Source organism: Lontra canadensis, unplaced genomic scaffold (assembly GCF_010015895.1).
Source record: "Lontra canadensis isolate GAN:19392208 unplaced genomic scaffold, GSC_riverotter_1.0 scaffold125, whole genome shotgun sequence".
NCBI lineage: Eukaryota > Metazoa > Chordata > Mammalia > Carnivora > Mustelidae > Lontra > Lontra canadensis.
In genome coordinates this window covers 16,614-37,817 of record NW_022631119.1, presented here as the reverse complement: position 1 = coordinate 37,817, position 21,204 = coordinate 16,614, and the positions used below count along the sequence as shown (strand labels likewise).

Below are 21,204 nucleotides of genomic sequence, written 5' to 3'. Positions count from 1 at the left end.
GGCAGCTCCCCGGACTCCGTAAGAGCAAGAGGCAGGTAAGGCCGAATGGCGATGGGAAGGCTCTGCACCCTCCTGGCCAGGGCCTGAGAAGGGCCTTATTTAGAGAAACGGTCCGGGAAATGAGCAGCAACCAGCTCAGCCTGGAGCCGAGTGTCCCCAGCATCTCCCAGCTGCAGAAGCATCCCTGCTATGGGTCTGTCCCATGCCAGGCACCTTCATCTGGGGAGGTGGTCATGGGGAAAGCATTCCTTCCTTGGACTTGATTCTACTAAGGATATTCCAGGATGTTTAAAAATACTTCTTTTTTTTACTTTTGGGTGGAGGTGGGGAGTTGGAGGTAGAATGATTTCGGGGCGTGTCATTGCTGGTGAGCAGGAGCTGCCAGTGGGCCCCCCGAGGGGCTGGCGGGCCACCAGGAAAATGCACAGGGGCCCTCTTGCCCACGTGGCAGAATCTGTGGGGGTCAAGCAGGTTCTTAGCCCCAGGACTGAACAGATCATCCCTACAGGGTTGACAAGGGCGCGTTGCGGAAACAGCAGCTAAGACGCTGCTTTTGGAGTAGGGCCCCACGGGCCAGGAGGGTCAGCCGGGAGAGGCCTGGTTGAGCCCACATCTGCGCTCGTCCTCCCATAGCGGGTGCTGAGTCAAGGCCCCTACTCTCCTGGCAGCCTCCTAGAACTGGCGGGAGGGGGAAATGGAGGAGACAAGCCTGAGAAACAGGAGAGAGGATGAGAGGTCCGTCCAGAGTATCCAGAGTAAGGAACACAAGACCACAAGTCTCCAGAAGGAGGTAAGGCCATCCCTCAGCACTGGCCCTTCCCAGGTCAATGCGGTAAGCAGCAGTCCCAGTGAAGACCCCGCGGATCTCTGATCTGTTTGCTTCTCAAAGCAAACAAAATTCTGGGAAAGCAAACAATTCCTGGGACTCCCCTCTCTCCTCCCTGCCAGTGACTTCAGCATTCTGCTGCGAGGTTAACGCCTGTGTGTTTCTGCACGCCGGGCGAGTGCCTGGAAGGGTTGGTGTTGGCTCAGACCCATGGCCTGGTCAGGGATGGCCAGAGAGGACCTCCTGATGTTGGAGTTGCCTCTGTAGTGTCTTCACCAAGTGTCTGCCCCTCTATGTACCTTGTATTCCTTCAGTGACGGGAGACTCGTTCCTCTTCACGGAGTCTGGCAGGGGCGGTGAGTGTGACATGGGTGTGACATGGGTGATTGCTCTGAGAGGGAGTGTAGTAGCAGCTGGACTTGGAGGTGCCCACACCCCAGAGGTGGCCCGCGACCCTCAGGGCTTGCACTGGAGCTGTAGGGGAGCTTTGGAGGCCAGGGAATGTAGACAGAATGGAGCTCTGTGCAGGTGGACGGGTGTGGAGAGACAGACTCAAGCTCACAGGATGAGAAGGGAGAGTCCAAACAGGATCAGGATGGCTTTGAGGGCCCCACGAGTGTGCTGAGCTCTGGGCAGAGCCTCCAAGAGCTCCCATGCCTGGCTACAGAGGGGATGGAGGAGGGACTTGGGGGATGGCGCCACTTGACTGTGGGTTGGCCTGGGGTCTGGGCTCCCTAGGAGTTGGCTAATGAGTGTGGCTGCCCCCTGAAAAGCAAAGAGCTGACCCCAAGGTGTGTCCTCAACTCATCTCTAAACCCGGACAGCTTCTGGGTGACTGTGGATCTCAGTGGGAGGGAGGATTCTTAGAGGGCTCCCAGGCTGGCCAGCCAAATGGGTTATTAGAGGAGAAAAGCCAAGACTGTCCCACTGGTGCACCCCAGCCCTGAAGCCAGAATGGGACCTGACCCTGTTCCCGGGGCCTTCCCCAGTTGCGTGTGAACCCTTGTCAGCAAGCCACAGCTGAGGTCTTCTTTGCTCACTGGGCTCTAACCCTGAGCGCAGCCTCTGTCCAGACAGGTGAGCACGTATGTTCACTTCAGACTTCAGATTTGGGCCTGGTGGCAGCTGAGGGCTGACATAGGAAGTAGGGGCCCGAGTCACACATCTCCCTTTAAAAAAAGTTTTTTTTTTTTCCTTAACTCATGTATAATTCATGTCCAGATCTTCAGTGTTCAGTTTGATGAATTTTGACAAACAGATCACCTGAGAAAATTCCCTCTTGCTGCTTCCCAGTCAGGCCCCCCGGCCCTCAATTTCCTTTCCTGTGAGTTAGTTTTGTCTGTTCCTAAGTGTGCTAGGAATGGAGCTGTATGGTCTGGGTCTGAGCTGGGGCCTGTTGGTAGGAAGCTCACACCCTGCAAAATGCCATCAGAGAAAGTTCATGGCCCCAGAATGTTCCGGTCCCGGGAAGCCTTGGTTTCTCCCCTGGCCCCCACCTCTGCTCCCCGGGAGGCCCCTGGCCCAGACCAGAGCCTTGACATCATTGTTTGCTAAACCAGCCTTTAAAACCTTCTGGGTCGCTTTGTCAAGTGTAGTAAGGGTAGAGGTCGGGAGCATGGAACTTGAGCTGGGTGTGCCTGCATGTGACCTTTCTGTGCCTCCGTGTTCTCCTCTGTCAAATGGGGGTGACAAGGGCATACCCAGCTCACAAGGCTGTGGGAGGATGAATGGACTGGAGGTGAGCCAAGCTGGGTGTTAACTACTACAGCAGCCCTGGCCGGAGGTGCCGCCACACTGGTCACACCCAGGGAGGGGACTGGGGGGAGGGCTGTGCAGGTGAACGCCTTTCCCCTCCCCCACACCGCAGGTGGGCCTGCTCAGCGGCATCTGCATCATCGTGGGCACCATCATCGGCTCTGGGATCTTCATCTCCCCCAAGTCTGTGCTCAGCAACACGAATGCCGTGGGGCCCTGTCTCATCATCTGGGCAGCCTGTGGGGTCCTTGCAACACTGGGTAATGAGGAACGCCCCTTCCTGGCGAGCTCTCCTGGTGGTAGGTAGGGACAGGCTGTGTGGGCACCCTCTGGGGTCCCTTTCAACACCAGTGGGCCACTAGTGTAGATTGGGCTGCGCGGACATGAGCCCCAGCCGGAACTTAGGGCGATCTGGTGAGAGAGCCATGGTGGCCCTGTGGGCATGGCCCCAGAGGGGAGGGGGCTCCCTTGGACCAGGGCAGCACTTTACCGGGAGCCGTGGGGGTCCCTTCCTCTGTGTTCCAGGGGCCCTGTGCTTTGCAGAGCTTGGTACAATGATCACCAAGTCCGGGGGCGAGTACCCTTACCTGATGGAGGCCTTCGGGCCCATCCCCGCCTACCTCTTTTCCTGGACAAGCCTGTTCGTCATCAAGCCCACATCCTTTGCCATCATCTGCCTCAGCTTCTCCGAGTATGTCTGTGCGCCCTTCTACTCAGGCTGCAAGCCCCCCGAGGTTGTTGTGAAGTGCCTGGCTGCCGCTGCCATCTGTAAGTCCCTGCGTGTGCCACTCCGGGTGGTGGGCACGAAAGACCTGAGGGGGTGACGTGGGGAGAGGGGCCCGGCCACTTCCGCAGCGCGGGCATGCTCTAGGCATGAGGCGGTGGAGAGGGCAGGCTCGGGCTCCTGGGGAAGGAGGGGATGCTGGGCCCAGGGGTGTACCATGTGCCCCCCCGCTCTGGCTCGTTCCAGTGCTCATCACTACGGTGAACTCACTGAGCGTGCGGCTGGGGAGCTACGTCCAGAACGTGTTCACGGCAGCCAAGCTGGTGATTGTGGCCGTCATCATCATCAGCGGCCTGGTCCTCCTGGCCCAAGGTGACTGTGGCCGGAGGTGGGAGTGGGGGCCGGTACCGCCGGCACAGCCTTGTCCTCCCAAGGCCATGCTCCCAGGCCTATCTCACTGGAAGCCCGGCAGGAGTTCAGCAGAAAGCAGCTGTGGTTTCCCTGCTTTCCAGAATTTGTGTGATAACCTGAAGTCACGGGGCGTGCCCTTCTGTTGCAGGGAGATGAGACAGGGCCCCAGTCTGGTCCTCTGACACCCTCGATTCACTGTTTGGCTTAATTACAGGAAATACAAGGAATTTTGAGAATTCTTTTGAGGGCGCTAAACTATCTGTGGGAGCCATCAGTCTGGCATTTTATAATGGACTCTGGGCGTACGATGGATGGTAAGGCCCTCTGAGATGTCACACACATCTGGTCGGGGTTCCCCAGGCTATGAGACTGAAACCAAGGAGAGCAAGGATCCTTCCCTCTGGGATGTGGGGGGACCCTAACATTCACCTCGTCTTTTGTTTAGCACCCGCAACCCCCTTCTGTTCTCCTTGGACCCCACAGACACCAAAACCCCTGCCCCTTCCCCAGCCCCACAGAGTGGCCCAAGGGCAGGCGGTGGTGAGCCTGGGCCAGAAGCGTCATCAGACACAGACAGGCTCCGCGGAACGGGAGGCCGTCAGGACTGCCCAGGCACTCGACACGGCGAGAGTGTTCTGCAGCCTTTACATTTCAGCTTTGGAAATACAAGGAAGAAGTGACCCTCTGTGACACTTGTCTTCCCCTCATGAGAAACAGCTTTCATTCTCCTTTCAGACAGCGAACATTCCAGTTTTTCAAAGCAGCCTGGGGACTCATTACTCCCGATAATTCTGGCAAATTCCCACGGTTCCCACAGAGGGCAAGGACTTCTCACTGACAGACCCACAGACCCTTGGGAGCCCCATCATCACTAGGGCTTTCTCTGAAAGCAATTACCTGGAATTCCCGCCGGAGAATTTTCTCTGTGGTGGAGAGTCTGAAATGAGGCCAGCCTTTATGGTGTGTTTCATGGTCCTAAGCAAAGAAGGTCCAAGTTAGGTCACTGACTCATGTTACTTTTCTTTGCCTAGGAATCAACTCAATTACATCACAGAAGAACTTAGAAACCCTTTCAGGTAAGAAAGCCGAGTTACATGGGAGACAGTGGGGCTGGCAAGCATGTTTCTCTTCCCCATGCAAAAAGCAGACCCCCTTCCAGGCTGTGAATGGTTTCCGCACGGTCATTAGAGTTTGCTTTTGCTTTGGGCAGTGGAAAAGTCACTGGGAGGTTGGATGGACCCCAACTTTATCTCGGGTTGATTTTTGCTTTATGAACCTTTCAGCCTCACCGCCCTGGAGTCTGAGAGCTGGAGGGTTCTTTCTCGTCAGACAGTGTCACATCCCACAGCCCCTGCTGTGACAGCTGGGACCCCCAGCCCACCACAGGGAGAGGTGGAGGGCTGGCCGGGTGAGCAGGCAGTAAGGACAGGACAGAACCAACAGACTTGCGAGGCTCTCATGGGGTGCTCCAGTCTGACCCTGAGTCCCTGCCCCTCCCAGAAACCTGCCCTTGGCCATCATCATTGGGATCCCGCTGGTGACAGGCTGCTACATTCTCATGAACGTTTCCTACTTCACTGTGATGACGCCCACCGAGCTCCTGCAGTCACAGGCGGTGGCGGTGGTGAGTCCCCGGAGTCTGGGCAGGAGGCTGCTGGGGTCTGTGGGAATTCACACATGCCCGAGCTGAGGTGCCCTCAGGGGATGAGGGAAGTAATCGTCTAGGACTCGGGCAGAGTGAGCAGTTTAGGGCGAGGCAAAGACCTACCTGAGGAGAAAGGCCACCAGCAGGTGGCCTTCCAGTTGGGTGTGTGGCCTGGTGCTGGCAGGGAATGCAGGTGGAGCAGGGCGGGATTGCACGAGGGTGGGGTTTTGACAGACGCAGAGGCGGATGAGAAAGGGCAGGGGAGGGGTCAAAGGAGGGAATTGTAATAACTGGGGAAATTAAGCTGGGCAAGAAGGGTCTCAGTGACAAGGGGGTGGGGATGAGGGTCAGCAGGAAAGGCGGGAGGTCCACGTGCTGGGGGCCTTGTGGAGCTGGGGTGGGACAGGACAGGAACTGCAGACAGGCGACAGGGATGAGGAGCAGGGAGAGATGTCTTGGTCACCACGAGATCACTGACCAGGAGGACAGGCAGTTAAGGTGCAGGGAGAACATCGTCTGTCTGAGTAAGGGGGTCAAGGAAGCAAGAGGCTGGGGTGTTGGAAGGACATTGAAATGATGAAAAATTAGGACAGGGAGGGGTGGAGAGGAGATTCTGTTACTCTGTGTTAGAAGGTCGGGGAGGGACAGTAAAGCATCCCTCAAACTGAGAAGGCACTTGGAGACAAAAATGAAGCACTGACTCCTAGAGTTCATATGTGGTTCTGTTCAGGGTAACCTCTGGATGGGGGATCAGGCGCAGGTTGATCTAGGCTCAGTGCAGTTATCCTCCCCAAAGTCTGGACCTTAGTCCCGAGATGTCATGGAGTGAGGTGGTACGCAGAAGGACACCGTGGTGACAGCAAAGGGCTAGCAGGCACCCCTCGGACAGCCAACCTTCAGTTAGATCTTGTGGCGCCACCTGTGCACCAGGAAGGGGAAAGACTATGTTCTAACAGAATCCTGGGGGGCCAAAACAAGCCTCCCTGCATCTCGACCTTGGCAGGCATTTCTGAGGTATGGATATTAATCCCCAAGGCCCTAAGAGAGGCCATCCAGCAAACACGAACGAGATGGAGGGCCAAGGATGGAGTCAGTATGGTCCGCTCTCCTGCACCACGGGGAGAAAGGCTAAGTTGTTTTCCTCCAGCGGGGTTATCTACTTCCTCCTTTCCAGGAGGGGAGTCAGAGGCCGTGTTCCCCAGGAGTGGGGGCGTGTTCCCCAGGAGTGGGGGCCTAGCCCCCAGGCAGGGCCAGCAGCTTCCCTGGGACCCACGGCTCCTGCAGGCCTTGCAAAACCCTCAGGACTTCTCTGCTTTTCTCTGCAGACATTTGGCGACCGTGTTCTCTATCCGGCCTCTTGGGTGGTGCCACTCTTCGTGGGCTTTTCCACCATAGGTGCCGCCAATGGGACCTGCTTCACGGCGGGCAGGTAGGGGACCCCCGCACTCACCCCGGGGGGGAGGGAGGACAGAGGGCAGCAGAGCCCATCCCACACTTGAGGAAGACACGACTTAGGGCGAAAGTCCTTAGGGTACTGCCAGGCTAACATGTCACGGCGGCATAAAGAAAACCTAAAGTCTAACCGGAATTTGACTAAAAACTTAAAAAAAAAAAAAAGGAAAGAAAGAAAACCCAGAGTCCTGGAAAGGGAGCAAAAAGCGTGGCTGAGCTTGCACACTAGCGCCAGGCATGGTGGCCCCACGGAAGCGAGCCTCTACACTCCTCAGGAGGGAGCAGCGCCACCAACTTTAGCACAAGGTCGAGCTTGGGGACACAAGGTGACAGGCACACCGGTGGTACTTTTCACCTTGTCCTGTTTGTCCCATATGGATAGTTCTTGAACATCTTCTCCTATGAATACCTTATCGAGATCAGAGAGTAGCATCTTATGCTTTCAGGTCCTGGAAGTCTGTCACACCCAGCCGTCCCTGTAGCACAACAGCACACAGCTGTGGTTCTGTCCTCTCAAATGCTACTCGGTGCAGCTCACCAGCCCCACAGCTGTCGGACCATCCTGCCCTAGGCACCGTTAGCCGCTGTGTTGGATTCCATTTGACGATGTAGCACAATTTCACATAACCTCAGCTCGTGGGCTGAGGGGGCTTGTTTCCATGAACACTGCCACAGGGAACATTCTGGAACACGTCTTTGCTCAGTTGTCCGGGCTTCTGAATGGATCAATTTCTGAGAGTGGAATTGTTGCGGGTTTCACACTGGCATGCCATAGACCACAAACTCATTCTTCTGAAGCTGTGCCAAAGCACAGACTGCTTGTCCGGCAACTCCCCTTCTTCAGAAGTGTTCGGCTATTCTGGGTCCTTTGCCTTTCTAGATGAATTTTAGAATCTGCTTGTCGGTTACTACAGCGAGGCCTTCAGAGATGTTGTTCAGGGCTGTGTTGGACCTGCAGGTCAGTCCGGACAGGGCTGCCGTTTCAGTTGTATTGAATATTCTAATCTAAAGGCAAGGACCCTTTCCCTTTATTTAGATCTCAATTTTTTTCAAAAATATTTGGCGTAGTTTCAGTATATGACTCTTGCATACATTTGGTCAGATGCGTCCCAAAATATCTCATACTTCTGCGGCGCCTGGGTGGCTCAGTTGGTTGAGCATCTGCCTTCGGCTCAGGTCTTGGTCTTGATGTCCTGGGATCAAGCCCTGAGTCAGCTCCCTGCTCAGCGGGGAGAGTCTGCTCTCTCTCCCTCCCCCTGGCTCATGCTCTCTCTTGCACTCACTCTCCAATAAAAAAAAATTTTTTTTTCATATCTTTTGCACTATTATAGATGGTATTTAAATTTCAGTTTCTGGTAAAACACAATTTCAGTAGCTCTACTGAGGTTTAAATACCATAAAACTCACTTGGCAATTATACAGTTCGATGATTTAAGTAAACTTATAAAGCTGTGCAAATGTCCTCACAGTCCAATTCTAGAACATTTCCATCATTTCCATCAGTGGGTTCACTGCCACCCAACTGCGGCTCACCCCCGCTCCAGCCCTAGACTACCACTGACCTCCTCCTGTGTCTGTAACTTTGCTTTTTCTGTATATTGGATTTAAATGGAATGATGCTCTGTGTCAGTTGCATCTGGCCTTTTTCACGTAGCTTATTATTTGTGAGGTTTGTCCGTGTCATAGCACATGCCTGCTCATTCCTCGTAACTGCTAAATTGTCTTCCCTGACACGGATATACCATGTTCTGTTTCTCCTTTCACCAGTTGGTGGAGGCTCGCATTCCTTCTGGGCTATGACGAACAAGGCTGCTATGAACGTTGACACACGTGTTTGTGTGCACATATGTGTTTCTCTTAGGTAGCTTCCTAGAAGTGGGGCTTGGTTGCTGGCTCCTATAGTAACTGCTATATGAGCAGAGACTGCTATACTGTTTTCTAAGTGGTTGTTCCATTTTAATTTCCATAAGCCATTCATGAGCACTCTAGTTTCTCCACATCTTTCTAGTGGCTATTAGTTGTGTCATTGTGGTTTTAACTGCATTTCCCTAGTGACTAGTGACACTGAGCGTCCTTTCATGTGCTGATTAGCCATTCATACACCTTCTGATGAAATATCTATTCAAATCTTTTGTTCACTTTATAAATTGAGCTGTTTGTCATCTTACTGAGTTGTAAGAATTCTTTATATATTATGGATACAAGTCTTTTGTCAGGTATCTGACTTGCACATATTTTCTCTCAGTCTGTGGCTTGTCTTCTCATCTCTTACTGGCGTTTTTGAAACATGCATGTTTTTAGCTTTGACAAAGCTCAGTTTATTTTTTCTTCATAATGTAATGCTTTTGTTGTCATATCTATGAGGCTTTGTGCAACCCAAGGTCACAAAGATTTTCTGTTTTACCCTAGAAGTTTTTTTTAAATAGGTGTAGCTCTCACACTTAGGTTTATGATCCATTCTGAATTAATTCTGTATAGTTCTGTACCTGTGCAGCTTGGGATTGGCCAGAATTATGACTTTATGTTAAATAGAATTTTTGTGGGGTCACATCCAAGATTTTTGCTTCCTGCTGCGTTTTCTTTGTCACACAGACAAACATTCCTCCTTTCAAGAATACTCACCTGTGTTTTCTTCTGGCATTTTACTTTAGCTCTTTGATCAGTCTGGAATACATTTTGGTATGAGGCATAAATCTCACTTTTCCCCCTCAACCCTCTATCTGTTGTCCAGATTTTATTGATAGTCTGTCCTTTCTCCTCCTGGTTTGAATGCAACCATTACGCCCAGCATGCGGACTTCACTCTGCTTCCCGGTGGGCCCCGTGCTTTTGCTATCACCATGTGTAGGGATGCTTCCCAAATCCCTTTAGGTTGAATAGGTCCACTCCTCTTTGCCTGCTCAGCCCTCTAGCCACATTCAGAATGACTGTGTCCAGTTCCAAAAGTCCTGCTTGCTTTCTGAGCCCGTGGACTTGCCATACATTTGATTTGCGAGCGCGGAGGGGTTTAAAGCATGAGGTCCCAGCACCACCTGGAATCTCTCCATCTAGTGATTCCTTTCCTTCTAGTTTCACTGGCTTGTTCTGGGAACTAGTTGCCATGTTTATGTCGTTTTCAAAGTTTGAATTTTGTATTTTTTTTAAAGATTTTATTCATTTGAGAGAGAGAACACAAGCAGGGAGAGAGGCAGAGGGAGAGGGAGAAGCAGACTCCCCACTAAGCTGGGAGCCCAACATGGGGCTCTCGTCCCAGGACCCAGAGATTGTGACCTAAGCCAAAGGCAGACGCTTAACTATCTGAGCCACCCAAGTGCCCCTCAAATATGTAGTTTTAAATAGACGAGCCCTTTTGGCTTTTGTCTTCCTGACTTCTGGTTTTATCGTATTATAGTCAGAGTATGGGATCTTTATGATCTCACTTCTTTAGAAGCGTCACACCTTCTCTCTTGTGGCTTTACTGCAGTTTTTATTAATGGGTCTTGAAAATAAGGTGTATTATGTTCACATTCTTGATTTTTACATCAATCATCAAGCTTGTGCCTTGACTGTTCAAATCCTCTGCTCTCAGTGGATTTGTCAAGTTTGGCCTTCTGTGTTTCAAGGGCTCTTGTTCTCGGTAGATGGCTTCTGTTTTCAGTGGGGACTCGTTTTGCCTTAAATTCTGTTTTGTCCCATATTGCTCTTGAGGACTCCGCAGGCTCCAGGCTGCTGCTTCAGGTAACCCATCGCACCCTTGTGTCTCCCACCCTCGGCATCATGGAGCTTTGGCTTATGTTTCTTTCAGCAACCCCCAGGTTGTCTCCGGCCCAGGTGAGCGGCAGCTGATCACAGTTGATGTGATTGCCTTTACAGTGGGATTTATTTCCAACATAGTATGTTTTCTTGGCTTTTGAAAAATCTTTTCTTTTCCTTCCCCAAAGATTTTATTTATTTATTTGACAGACAGAGATCACAAGTAGGCAGAGAGGCAGGTAGAGAGAGAGGGGGAAACAGGCTCCACGCTGAGCAGAGAGCCCGATGCGGGGCTCGATCCCAGGACCCTGGGATCATGACCTGAGCCAAAGGCAAGAGGCTTAACCCACTGAGCCACCCAGGTGCCCCGGCTTTTGAAAAATCTTTTCCTGATTTATTATCCATCAAATGTCCTTTCTTTTTTCTGCTGATGTGGCTTTTAGCGATTACCCTTCAAATTTAACTCGAATCCCTAACAGAGTCTATCAGCATCTCCATTCTCCTCCCTCTCCTGCAAGGGCTCCCCCTTTTGCATGGTCCAAAAGATCAGCTACCCCTGGTCTATAAACCCACCCCTCCAAGAAAAAGTTCATCGTGACAAGAATTAAAAATGTATGTACTTACATCCATACCAGCGTGTTTTACTGCTGTTCCCTTAACATTGCTTCTTCAATCAACTCCTTCTGTGTTTAACTTCTTTCTTTCTGTCAGAGTAGAAGTAATAGTGTCCAGTGAGGAACGGAGAACAGAAAAGGTTGCAGTTAATGTTCAGCTACAAATGTATTTATTTTGCCAGGAGTCCTGAATGACAGTTGAGCTATGGAGCACTGGAATCTGAAAACCGGTGTTCCTCGTCGCTTTGAAAATAGTCTCATGCCACGTCTGCTATGGCTCTGGTTGTCCAAATTTTGTAGTTAAACTTTTAAATTGGAAACTTAAATTTTTTTTCCCTTCACCCTAATGTTTGTATCTGGGTATGTTTTTATCTCAATCTGGGTTTAATGTGAAAGCTGTTTTTCCAGTTCCTGAGAGCTCTCTACTCTTCAAGTTTGTCTTCCCCCATTCAACATATTCAGGCTTCTTCCTGTTTCTTCTCTCAATTTCCTGTCTACATTTTCCATTTCTTTACCTTTCAAAACTCAGATCTAGTTGGGTTTTTTTTTTTTTATGATTTTATCTATTTATTGAGAGAGAGAGTGCGAGTGGGGAGAGAGGCAGAGGGAGAGGGAGAGAGAAACCCAAGCACACTCCATGCTGAGCACAGAGCCTGACGTGGGACTTGATCTCATGACCTTGAGATCATGACCTGAGCTGAAATTATGAGCCAGACACCCAACTGATTGAGCCACCCAGGTGCCCCTCTTGGATCTAGTTTCTATGTATTTTTTCATTTTGAACCTAGTTTAACAGTTGATTACATTCTTAAATTATGGTAATTTTTAAAAAATTGTTTCCCCCCCTTTTTCCTTTAACATTTTAAACACAGTCTTTCAGATTCCTGAAGCACCAGGAGTTCTTGGGAGTCGGGGTGGGGGGACTGAGCGCTTTGTTTGCATCCGCTGACCCACCCCTAATTCATCTTGTGGGGTTTTTTTAATGTGGAAATTCTGTGCAGCGTGGATTTAGGAAGGTGGCAGGCGCCTCTGTGTTTGCCTCTGTCAGCGGCTCCAAGCAGGGGGCTCTGCTGGCCCTGCTCTGGTGGTTCCCTTATGAGAGACCATAACTTCGAGGACACGGAGTAGGTGTCTCCTCCTGAAAGTCCCCCCCCCCCCCCCCAAACCCCCCCCCACCCCCCCGCTCTCGCCTATGTAGGTGACCCACGGCACTGGGATGCACTGCTCTCGGGGGCGTTTACCCCCTCACTCGCGTCCCCAGAATTCACTCACCTCCCACTGAAGACGCCAGGTTCCAATTCAGTCCGTCCCGCGGCTTTGGTAGTGACGCCCAGTGATGGTACAACAGCCTGCGCGTCCATCCACCGGGGCTCCATTACTGCTTTTTCAGACTTGTGTACGTGGCGGGCCGGGAAGGCCATATGCTCAAAGTGCTCTCCTACATCAGCGTCAAGCGCCTGACTCCAGCCCCTGCCATCATCTTTTATGTAAGTATGAATCCTGCCAGCAGACACCCCCTTAAAGGCAGAGGGGCCCCAAAGGAACCCGGTATCGCTAAGGCCCATGGTTTTCATGTGGCCCAGTCTCCCCGACTCCTTGACATGAAATAGGTCAAAAAGCCTGTAACAAGTCAAAAGTCGCCCAGCACGTCTGCTCCTTTTTCTGAATTTGTCCATGGAAATCACTGTTTGACTCTTCCAACCTTCTAACTTCTGCACTCGTGCATGTCCATCTGTCTGTATGTCTGCATCCCTGGTAACAAACTGTACAGACACCAGCAGCTGACCCGGAGAGAGAACAAGGCATTTATGAGGCGGCTGCTGGTAGGTGCTTCTCCTTACGAGCCCATAATTGAGACGTCATGGCGTCCTTGCGCAGTAAAGGCCCTCGGACATCCTCCAGTTGGAGTTTCTCAGTGGGGGACAGTCCTTGGTTGTGTGCAGCTGTGCCTGGCACCTATGGACCACCCAAGCCCAGGCTTGGGGCCAGGCTCCTTCCACCCCCAAAGGAGAAGCACTGCCCTCCACCGGCCTACTCCCGTCGAAGACGAGGAGAGGCCTCCTGAGACAAGGCCCAGGCCGAGCAGCTAAGGCAGGTCCAGACCAGGCTGAGCCCGGCTGGGTGTGGCAGCAAAGCCCAGGCCCCTTCCTCTGACGACGACTCTGGCAGAAACACCGTCAGAAAGCGGGCGCAATATACATGCGTATTTTGTTTTCTCCCCCGCTTGAAATGGCAACTTTCAAGGGTCACAGATTTTCCAAATCCTTCCATCAGGCTTCAGGGAGAACATGCACCACAGCCAAAGCCTGACTTAACCCCAGCTGTACCAGGATGCAGAGGTTTCTTTCATGCTGACATGTTCATCCACAGGAAACACTGCTGCTTCAGTCTCCTGTGAGGGGACAGGAATCCTGTTTTTATGTACTAGTGACCTAAAAATTCACTCTTCCTTCCACTAGGGTATCATAGCGACGATTTATATCATCCCTGGTGACATAAACTCACTGGTCAACTACTTCAGTTTTGCCGCATGGCTGTTTTATGGCCTGACAATTCTGGGATTGGTGGTGATGAGGTTTACAAAGAAAGACCTGGAAAGGCCTATCAAGGTAGGTTTTGTGCCCCAAATATCACAAGTGGCTTTGATTTCTTTTTTTTTTTTTAAGATTTTTATTTATTTGACAGAGATCACAAGTAGGCAGAGAGGCAGGCAGAGAGGAGGAAGCAGGCTCCCCTCCGAGCAGAGAGCCTGGCGCGGGGCTCGATCCCAGAACCCTGGGATCATGACCTGAGCCGAAGGCAGAGGCTTCAACCTGAGCCACCCAGGCATCCCAAGTGGCTTTGAGTTCTTGAAATGGATTAAAAGTAACTACCTGAAAATCTAGGGGCACGCTTTCTATTTCCAACCTGACTCTACTCTTCACTTGAACATCACAGTTTAGAGGGGAGCTTGCTCCTGAATTCTGGTCCCAGACCCATTCCTGTGCGGGCAACTACTAATAATCTGTATCTGCAAACTGGGGTTCCCTGCCACCTCCCTGCACAGCTGGAAGGGGTCTATATGCCAATGTAAGAATTCATTTTGTTTTGCTTGTGTTAGAGGCTTTTGCTTTGTTAACTGTACTACTCAATTTTTACAACAAATGAAGATACAAGAACAAGGTAGGAAGGCTGAGGGCTTAAGTAAATAGGACAAGAACAGGATAATGCCTTTAGCTTTAGGATTTCATTTCAGAAATGTGCCTAGTGGCCTTTCCGGCACTGTAGCTTGACTGTCACCAAGTCCCCGGAGTCAGCTGGGACATGGAGTTTGGCAGTTCCACTTCGAACAGGGCATCGGGCAGCCAAAATCATGCTAGTAGAACAGATTTTTCATCTGCACAAAACCTCTCAAGCAAAACGGATTTGAGAGAAAATAACGAAGATAGGGAAAGAAGGTTCTAACACATGTATAATTGGAGGTTCCAAAGAAGAAAACAAAAGCAACAGAATTTTTTTTTTTTTTTTAAGATTTATTTATTTGAGGGCACCTGGGTGGCTCAGTGGGTTAAGCCTCTGCCTTCGGCTCAGGTCATGATCTCAGGGTCTTGGGATCGAGCCCCGCATCGGGCTCTCTGCTCGGCAGGGAGCCTGCTTCCTCCTCTCTCTCCGCCTGCCTCTCTGCCTACTTGTGATCTCTCTCTCTCTGTCAAATAAGTAAATAAAATATTTTTAAAAAGATTTATTTATTTGAGGAGGTGCAGGGAGAGAGAATGAGAATGAGCAGGGGAGCGGGGAGAGAGGGACAGAGAGAACCTTCAAGCAAACTCCCCAGTGAGTGAGGAGCCCAATATGGGGCTCAATCCCAGGACCCCGAGATCATTACCTGAGCTGAAATCGAGAGTTGACCACTCAACCAACTGAGCCCCCCCCAGGCCTCTCAAGGCAGTAGAATTCTTCAGAACTGTAATCGAAGAAGTATTTCCGAGGCAGGTGAGAGAGTGGGAGGGGACCGTGAAAGGAGGGGACCAGAACCACATACCAGAAGGCGTATGGCATCTCTGAAGAATCTGAATTACAGGGGCGACAGGGAAGTATATTCTGATTATAGAGCCGTAAAAGACCAGGCTTTGGGTATCCTCTCCTTTTGTGCCCTCCGCCAACCCCAATTCTCTCATAAAGGAAAGAAATGAACATAGGGATTGGGATTCTCATCAGCAACACTTCCTACCCTGAGACAGGGGAGCATGTATCTGTGGTATTCAGAGACAGAAAATATAAGCCAAATTGGCCTCAAAAAATAAAGTGACTGAGGGGCGCCTGGGATACTCAGTCAGCTGAGCTCTTGGTTTCAGCTCACGTCATGGTCTCAGGGTTGTGAGATCGAACCCTGTGTCAGGCTCTGTGCTCTGCGGGGAGTCTGCTGGCAATTCTCTCTCTCCCGCTCCCCACGCCTCGTGTGCTCTCCCTCTCTCCCCGCTCTTAACAGATAAATCTTAAAAACAAAGTTATCGGTATGAAACACCTCAAGCCATGGATGGTTACAGGGACCTTCAGGAGGAATCACCTAGAGATCAAGCTTGGGAAACCAAAGTTAGGGTTGTACACGGTGATTACACAACCACAGAACTGGACTAGATGATGGGAGATAAAGGGGACACCCCACGGGTGCAGACACCAAGCACTGGCAGGATCATACGACAGCAATGGAAGAGAAAGTGTATGAAAGCGTGCCAGTTCAGGACAGTAGGCCAAGGAAACTGCCCTAGGCTAAAATGAGACGCAAGGAGGAAAGAGAAGACTCCCTAGCTAATTCTAGTACTGCTTATTATAGACAGGATGTAAAAAAGAGGAGTAAGGTGTGATATTTACTATTTATAATGGCAACTCTCAGAACAAAAATAGCATTTATAGATCCCAAAAGATATATCCAAAATAAGTATACACACACACACACACCTATGCAAGAGACCATCTCATAGAAGACCTGCTATATAAAGACTCCAACAGGGAAACAAATCAGAATATCTTCCTGGTTAACATTTTCTTGACAGAATGCATATTAGAGTTTTTTTGGTTTTGCTTATTAGTTTTTAACACCCTAAATTTTCTAGACTCTGTAAATCTATAAATCTCGTAATACTCCAATTTCTAGCTACTATTTATGAGAAAATAATTAAGTCTTGATTTAATAATTATTAACTTTATTTTGTAATTTATTACTGAACTATTGATTTTTTAAAAGATTATTTACTTTTTTTTTTTTAAAGATTTTATTTATTTATTTGACAGAGATCACAAGTAGGCAGAGAGGCAGGCAGAGAGAGAGGAAGGGAAGCAGGCTCCCCGCTGAGCAGAGAGCCCGATGCGGGGCTCCATCCCAGGACCCTGGGATCATGACCCGAGCCGAAGGCAGAGGCTTTAACCCACTGAGCCACCCAGGCACCCCTTTGTTTACTTATTTGACAGAGATCACAGGTAGGCAGAGACATGATGTCTGACATTTCCTTTATATCCCAGGGCAAAGAAAAAAAAAAAGTAGACTGGTGATGAAACAAACTGGCAAAATTACTTTAAAACTCTTGGAATTGGAGGACCGGCACATGGAGTTCCTGACATACGTTCCGTAGCAGTGTTTTGTCTGGGATGAACATTTTCAGGGAGACCGTGAATGCGTGTGGCCAGGTCATGACACTGTGTTCTTTGCAGGTGCCCATTGTCATCCCCATCCTGGTGACCATTGTATCCGCGTTTCTGGTCGTGGCCCCGATCATCAGCGAGCCCGCGCTGGAGTATCTCTACTGTGTATTATTTATACTGAGCGGCCTCATATTTTACTTCCTCTTTGTCCACTATAAGTTTGGATGGGCTCAGAGAATCTCGAGTAAGTACCGGCAGAGGGGCTGTTCTCTAAGCGCAGCGCAGACGGGCACCGCAACCCGCAACCGCACCTGTTGCTCGTGGGAGCTCATGCGGCTGGCAGATCTCACCTTCTCCGTGGGGCACGTCTGGGGTCCAGCTGGGGTCTCTGCCTTTGTTTCCATCAATTACTGTACACAAGTAGGAAGGGAAATCACCATCTGCTTTTCCTTTTTATCACTGTATGATACACATAACATGAAATTGACCATCCTAATGATTTTCAAGTGTGTGGTTCAGTACTGATGAATGGGTTCACACAGCTGTGCGTCCAACCCAGAGCACCAGCCTCTCCTGCCTGATACACAGACTCCTCAGAGGCCCAGCAGCATCCCAGAGACACCCCACCCAGGACAGGGTTGGGGTGAGGGCCCGAGCCTTCCCGTGTCAAAGCCCTAGCTCTTGCTCACCACTCAGCAATCCTGGCTGCTCGCTACTGCAGGCCATTATGGGTTAGAAGTTCAACTACATTAGCCACTTTCAAGCAAGGGGTCTCAGCACAGCGCAGGGATGTTCACGGTGCGGCACCAGCACCCCATAGCTGTTGGGGACCAAGGCCATCAGTGATCCAATACCTGAAGACCCGTTTCTCAGTCTCCTTCTCCCCATACTGTTTCCACAAGGCAGCACCCGGGCTGCACACTTTCCCTCCGGATCTAACAGCAGCCACCCAGCGTTCACGGAGTAAATGTAATTCAACACCTGCCCCTTCTCCTTCAGCTTGTCTGAATGGAGAGCAGGAAGTACACACATCCCTTCAGCACTCCTCTGGGGTTCACACACACATGCAACTCAGGTACAAAAGAGCAACACCTGACTGTAAGGTGGTGAGCTTGACCCTGAGACTTTGTTTAGACTGAGCCAGCAGGGACGGGAAAGGCCTTTCTCTGGCCTGGCCCGTTCAGATCCCAGTGTGGCCTGCATTCCTTACCCGTGAAACCCGACAACAGTGTTACAATAAGCAAGAGAGAGCCTGTTTCATGCTGGTTAGCCAAGTGAAACCACACCCAAGACAGGGCTTTCTTATTTCCACCAGGGACTTTCTCTTTTCCTGAAAGAGCTCTCCCCACCGCCCAACCGCCTCATACTCTGATGGAAGGCCTAGCTGGAGAGAGGAGAGCGGGCACACTACTGTAGAAAGGAAAGTACATTTAGTGCTGGGAGAACAGCCACTTCCCCCTGCCTCTGACCATGAGCTTAGATCTGATCATATTGACAATCTGGCCAGAATGACTTACAACCTCAGGGTAACAAAGTAGGTCTCAATTTCTCAGCTTTAGAAAACTGAGCCAAGCTGCTCCCTACGAGAACTGGCTTGAAGCTGGAATTAAGGAGGTGAAAAGAACTTTTAAGTGAAAAGAACTTTTAAGCAAGATGCAGGCTCAGTGCTTTCCAACTAAATATTCAACTCTCGGTCAGTGGTGGCAACATACGGACACAGAAGTGAGTCGTGCGTGTCTTCCCCAGAATACATTGCTTGGTGGCAGTGAATACAGCAGGCTCCTCATGCTTTCCTGGGAACGAACTTCGCTCCGGAGAGCCCCTGCGGCTCCCAGCATGGCTCTACCTTCAGCCCGTGTCCCCTGAGCGGGGCTCTGACAGAGGACACAGCCCCACAGGGCAGGTGCAATACCACTGCTCCCCGAGACGCCAGGCGACGCCAGCTCTTCATTCCGGCTCTCTAACCACACTTTCCGGTCGGCTTTTCCCGCAGAGCCGGTCACCATGCAGCTCCAGATGCTGATGGAAGTTGTGCCCCCGGAGGCGGCTCCAGAGTAACAAGCTCGGCCTCCCGCAGCCAAGGCCAAGCCGCCGTGAATTTATTTTTGTAAGCCATGTTTGTTGCTGTTTCTTCCTGATGTTTTTCCTTAAGAAAAAAAAAATGTATTCAGATGTTATTTGTAGACCTGCTCAGTTCCCCGGGTGGGGGTTCCAGAGAGAAGTGACAGGTGTCTGCTTCTGCTACAGCTGGCGGACGGAGATGTGGCAGCCAGGCTGGGCGGACTGCTGCCCGCGCTGAGGGCAGTAGGTCCATCGCACCTACTTAAATAAAGGGCATTCTTTAAACTCCGTGACCATACGGTATAGAAGTATTTTATATAAAATAGGTAAAACTTTTGCTTTAATTGAAGTGGATTTTTAACATACTGAAGTGCCAGTGTTTTATGGCCTACTGCCCCCCTGAAATACGGAGCCCCCCGTATTTTACCTAGGATGTATGAGGCAGGTCTGCCCCAGGCTGCATGCCAAGACCCCCACTGCACAGCTGACCATCCAGAACCATCCACAGCCTGGTCCCCGCGACAGGAGCCACAGTCAGTGGTTGGCCTCACAGGCCCCCCCCACACTCCCTCCCCCATCTTCATTGGCACTCCGGTCAAACCAGAAAGGGTGGTAATGAATACAATTCTGTTTTACGTTCGGCACGCAGGGAAAATACAGTCCAAAAAAAAGTGAAATGGCATTTCTGTGAAGACACTGAAATTTTATTGACATACTACAGAAAACCTTCATCCCATGTCTGCCTATGTGAGCAATTCTAGAAGCATAGGGACAACGGTACTTCCACTTTGCATTTCAGGAATTTTCCCCAAACATGAAGTCAATATGTATGAATGGAACAAAAAAAAAATTGGTAATTGTTTACATCTCACAAGTCACTATGTCCTACAAAATGTTATTCAGAACTTCAAATGGTAAATTTAAATGTCTGAAACAAAGAAATCTAGATTTAAACATCTTGCCCAGCTCCCCACACGATTCCCCTCTGGCTGTTTCAAGAAGCAGAACCCCCACCCCGATTTAGGCAGCTCTACTGCTTGCCCTTATTATTTGCTGTTTTACAAAAGAGTGAACATAAGCGAGTGTCCCTGGCAGGTGGCCAGCAATCACGAGGCAAGCCTGGGCCACTCAGGCCTGGCCACCCGTCCAGAGGCCTCCCCCAGAGGGAGCAAAATCTCTACCTACAGAAAGCGACACCTGCTGAGGACAAGAGCTCCGCGGAGTCAAACCTTTGCCAGCAAAGACGGGGAGACTTCCGACCTCTGAAGAGCCTGCTCGATTTAGCCCAGAAAAAGGACAATCACCCCGGTACTTCGTGTGCCAATCTGACACCCGCCAAGCAGCCCCTGGGAGTCCTGGCGGCAGCCGCCCGTGGCCCAGGGCCGGCCTCCCTCGAGGTGCCGCTACCTGGCAAAACCCAGGGGCAGCCCCTAAAGCAGGGCAAGGCCACGCAGCGAGCAGAAAGTCTTATTTTACAGATGAGGAAACTGAGAGTCAGAGTGTGATCCCAACCTGCTCACGGGACATCCTGGTGACAGTATACCTTTTGTTCAAGTGGTGGCTTATCTACTGGGACATCTGTGTTTTCTGATGGATAATAATAAAGTCTTGGGGGCAGCCACAATGGTCTCCTTGGGTCACTGTTCTTTCCTGCCTCGAGGCAAAGCTGCTGACTCCTACTGAAAACGGACTCAGGGCTGACATTTCACGCCCTTCTGCAACTCTGCCAGTTAACCCGGCAAGTCCGGCTCAGGGCGCTCCCAAGTTAGGGCTGGTGACTGGACAGCGTTGTGAGCGGGGCAAGGGCTCCGCACACCCAGCTGTTCTGAGGGTCACCTCCAGGCACCTCACGCATCCTCTTCCATTTCCACCAAAGAGAAACCTTCTTCCTGCGCACCCAGGACTGTGTGGGCCAGGCGGGTCTCCAAAAGCTGTAGCTTTACCTTCACCCCTGGTCTACCCGTGGGTCGCTACCAGGCTCCTCAGATGACATCAAGTACAGGTCCATAGATCATTCTGTGGAACCCAACCACCTTAGGGTGGAAAGCATGAGATTGTAGGCCGGAAACCCCAATTTATATGCACAACACGAGGGTTTGGGCAAGGTACCAACCGGGTCTCCGTGAAGAAGTGAACAGACTAGCTTTGAGAAGGACAGTTCATCCCCCAAATGGCACGTCATGCTCCCCCGTCACTCAGGATCAGTGTGCTGGAACAGGCTCCACATGAGAGGCTGTGCAGGCCTGAGGGTGCAGGTGGACGGTGGGCCCGGGTCAGACCAGCACCCAACCCCCAGAGTCCCCGCAGCCCATCTCTCACCAGTACCAATCCCAGTGCCGCAGATGACACCTGGTCAGAATTTATCC

General features: G+C 50.9%; 1 protein-coding gene across 2 annotated transcripts; it reads left to right on the top strand.

The window, feature by feature from the left end:
- Nucleotides 1-20,070, top strand: SLC7A9 (solute carrier family 7 member 9). 2 transcript variants are annotated; one of them, XM_032841956.1, is made up of 14 exons: nt 1-35; nt 669-790; nt 2,694-2,841; nt 3,107-3,349; nt 3,552-3,677; nt 3,931-4,030; nt 4,748-4,792; nt 5,217-5,340; nt 6,687-6,790; nt 12,549-12,645; nt 13,618-13,767; nt 16,847-17,021; nt 18,771-18,884; nt 19,638-20,070. In XM_032841956.1, the coding sequence occupies exons 2-13, from the start codon at nt 695-697 to the stop codon at nt 18,833-18,835; spliced, it is 1,473 nt and encodes a 490-aa protein (XP_032697847.1). In that variant the 5' UTR covers nt 1-35; nt 669-694; the 3' UTR covers nt 18,836-18,884; nt 19,638-20,070. The 2 variants fall into 2 exon arrangements, with proteins under 2 accessions (XP_032697847.1, XP_032697846.1); XM_032841955.1 differs by lacking the exon at nt 19,638-20,070 and having other exon boundaries at nt 18,771-18,947.
- Nucleotides 20,071-21,204: the final 1,134 nt, after the last annotated feature.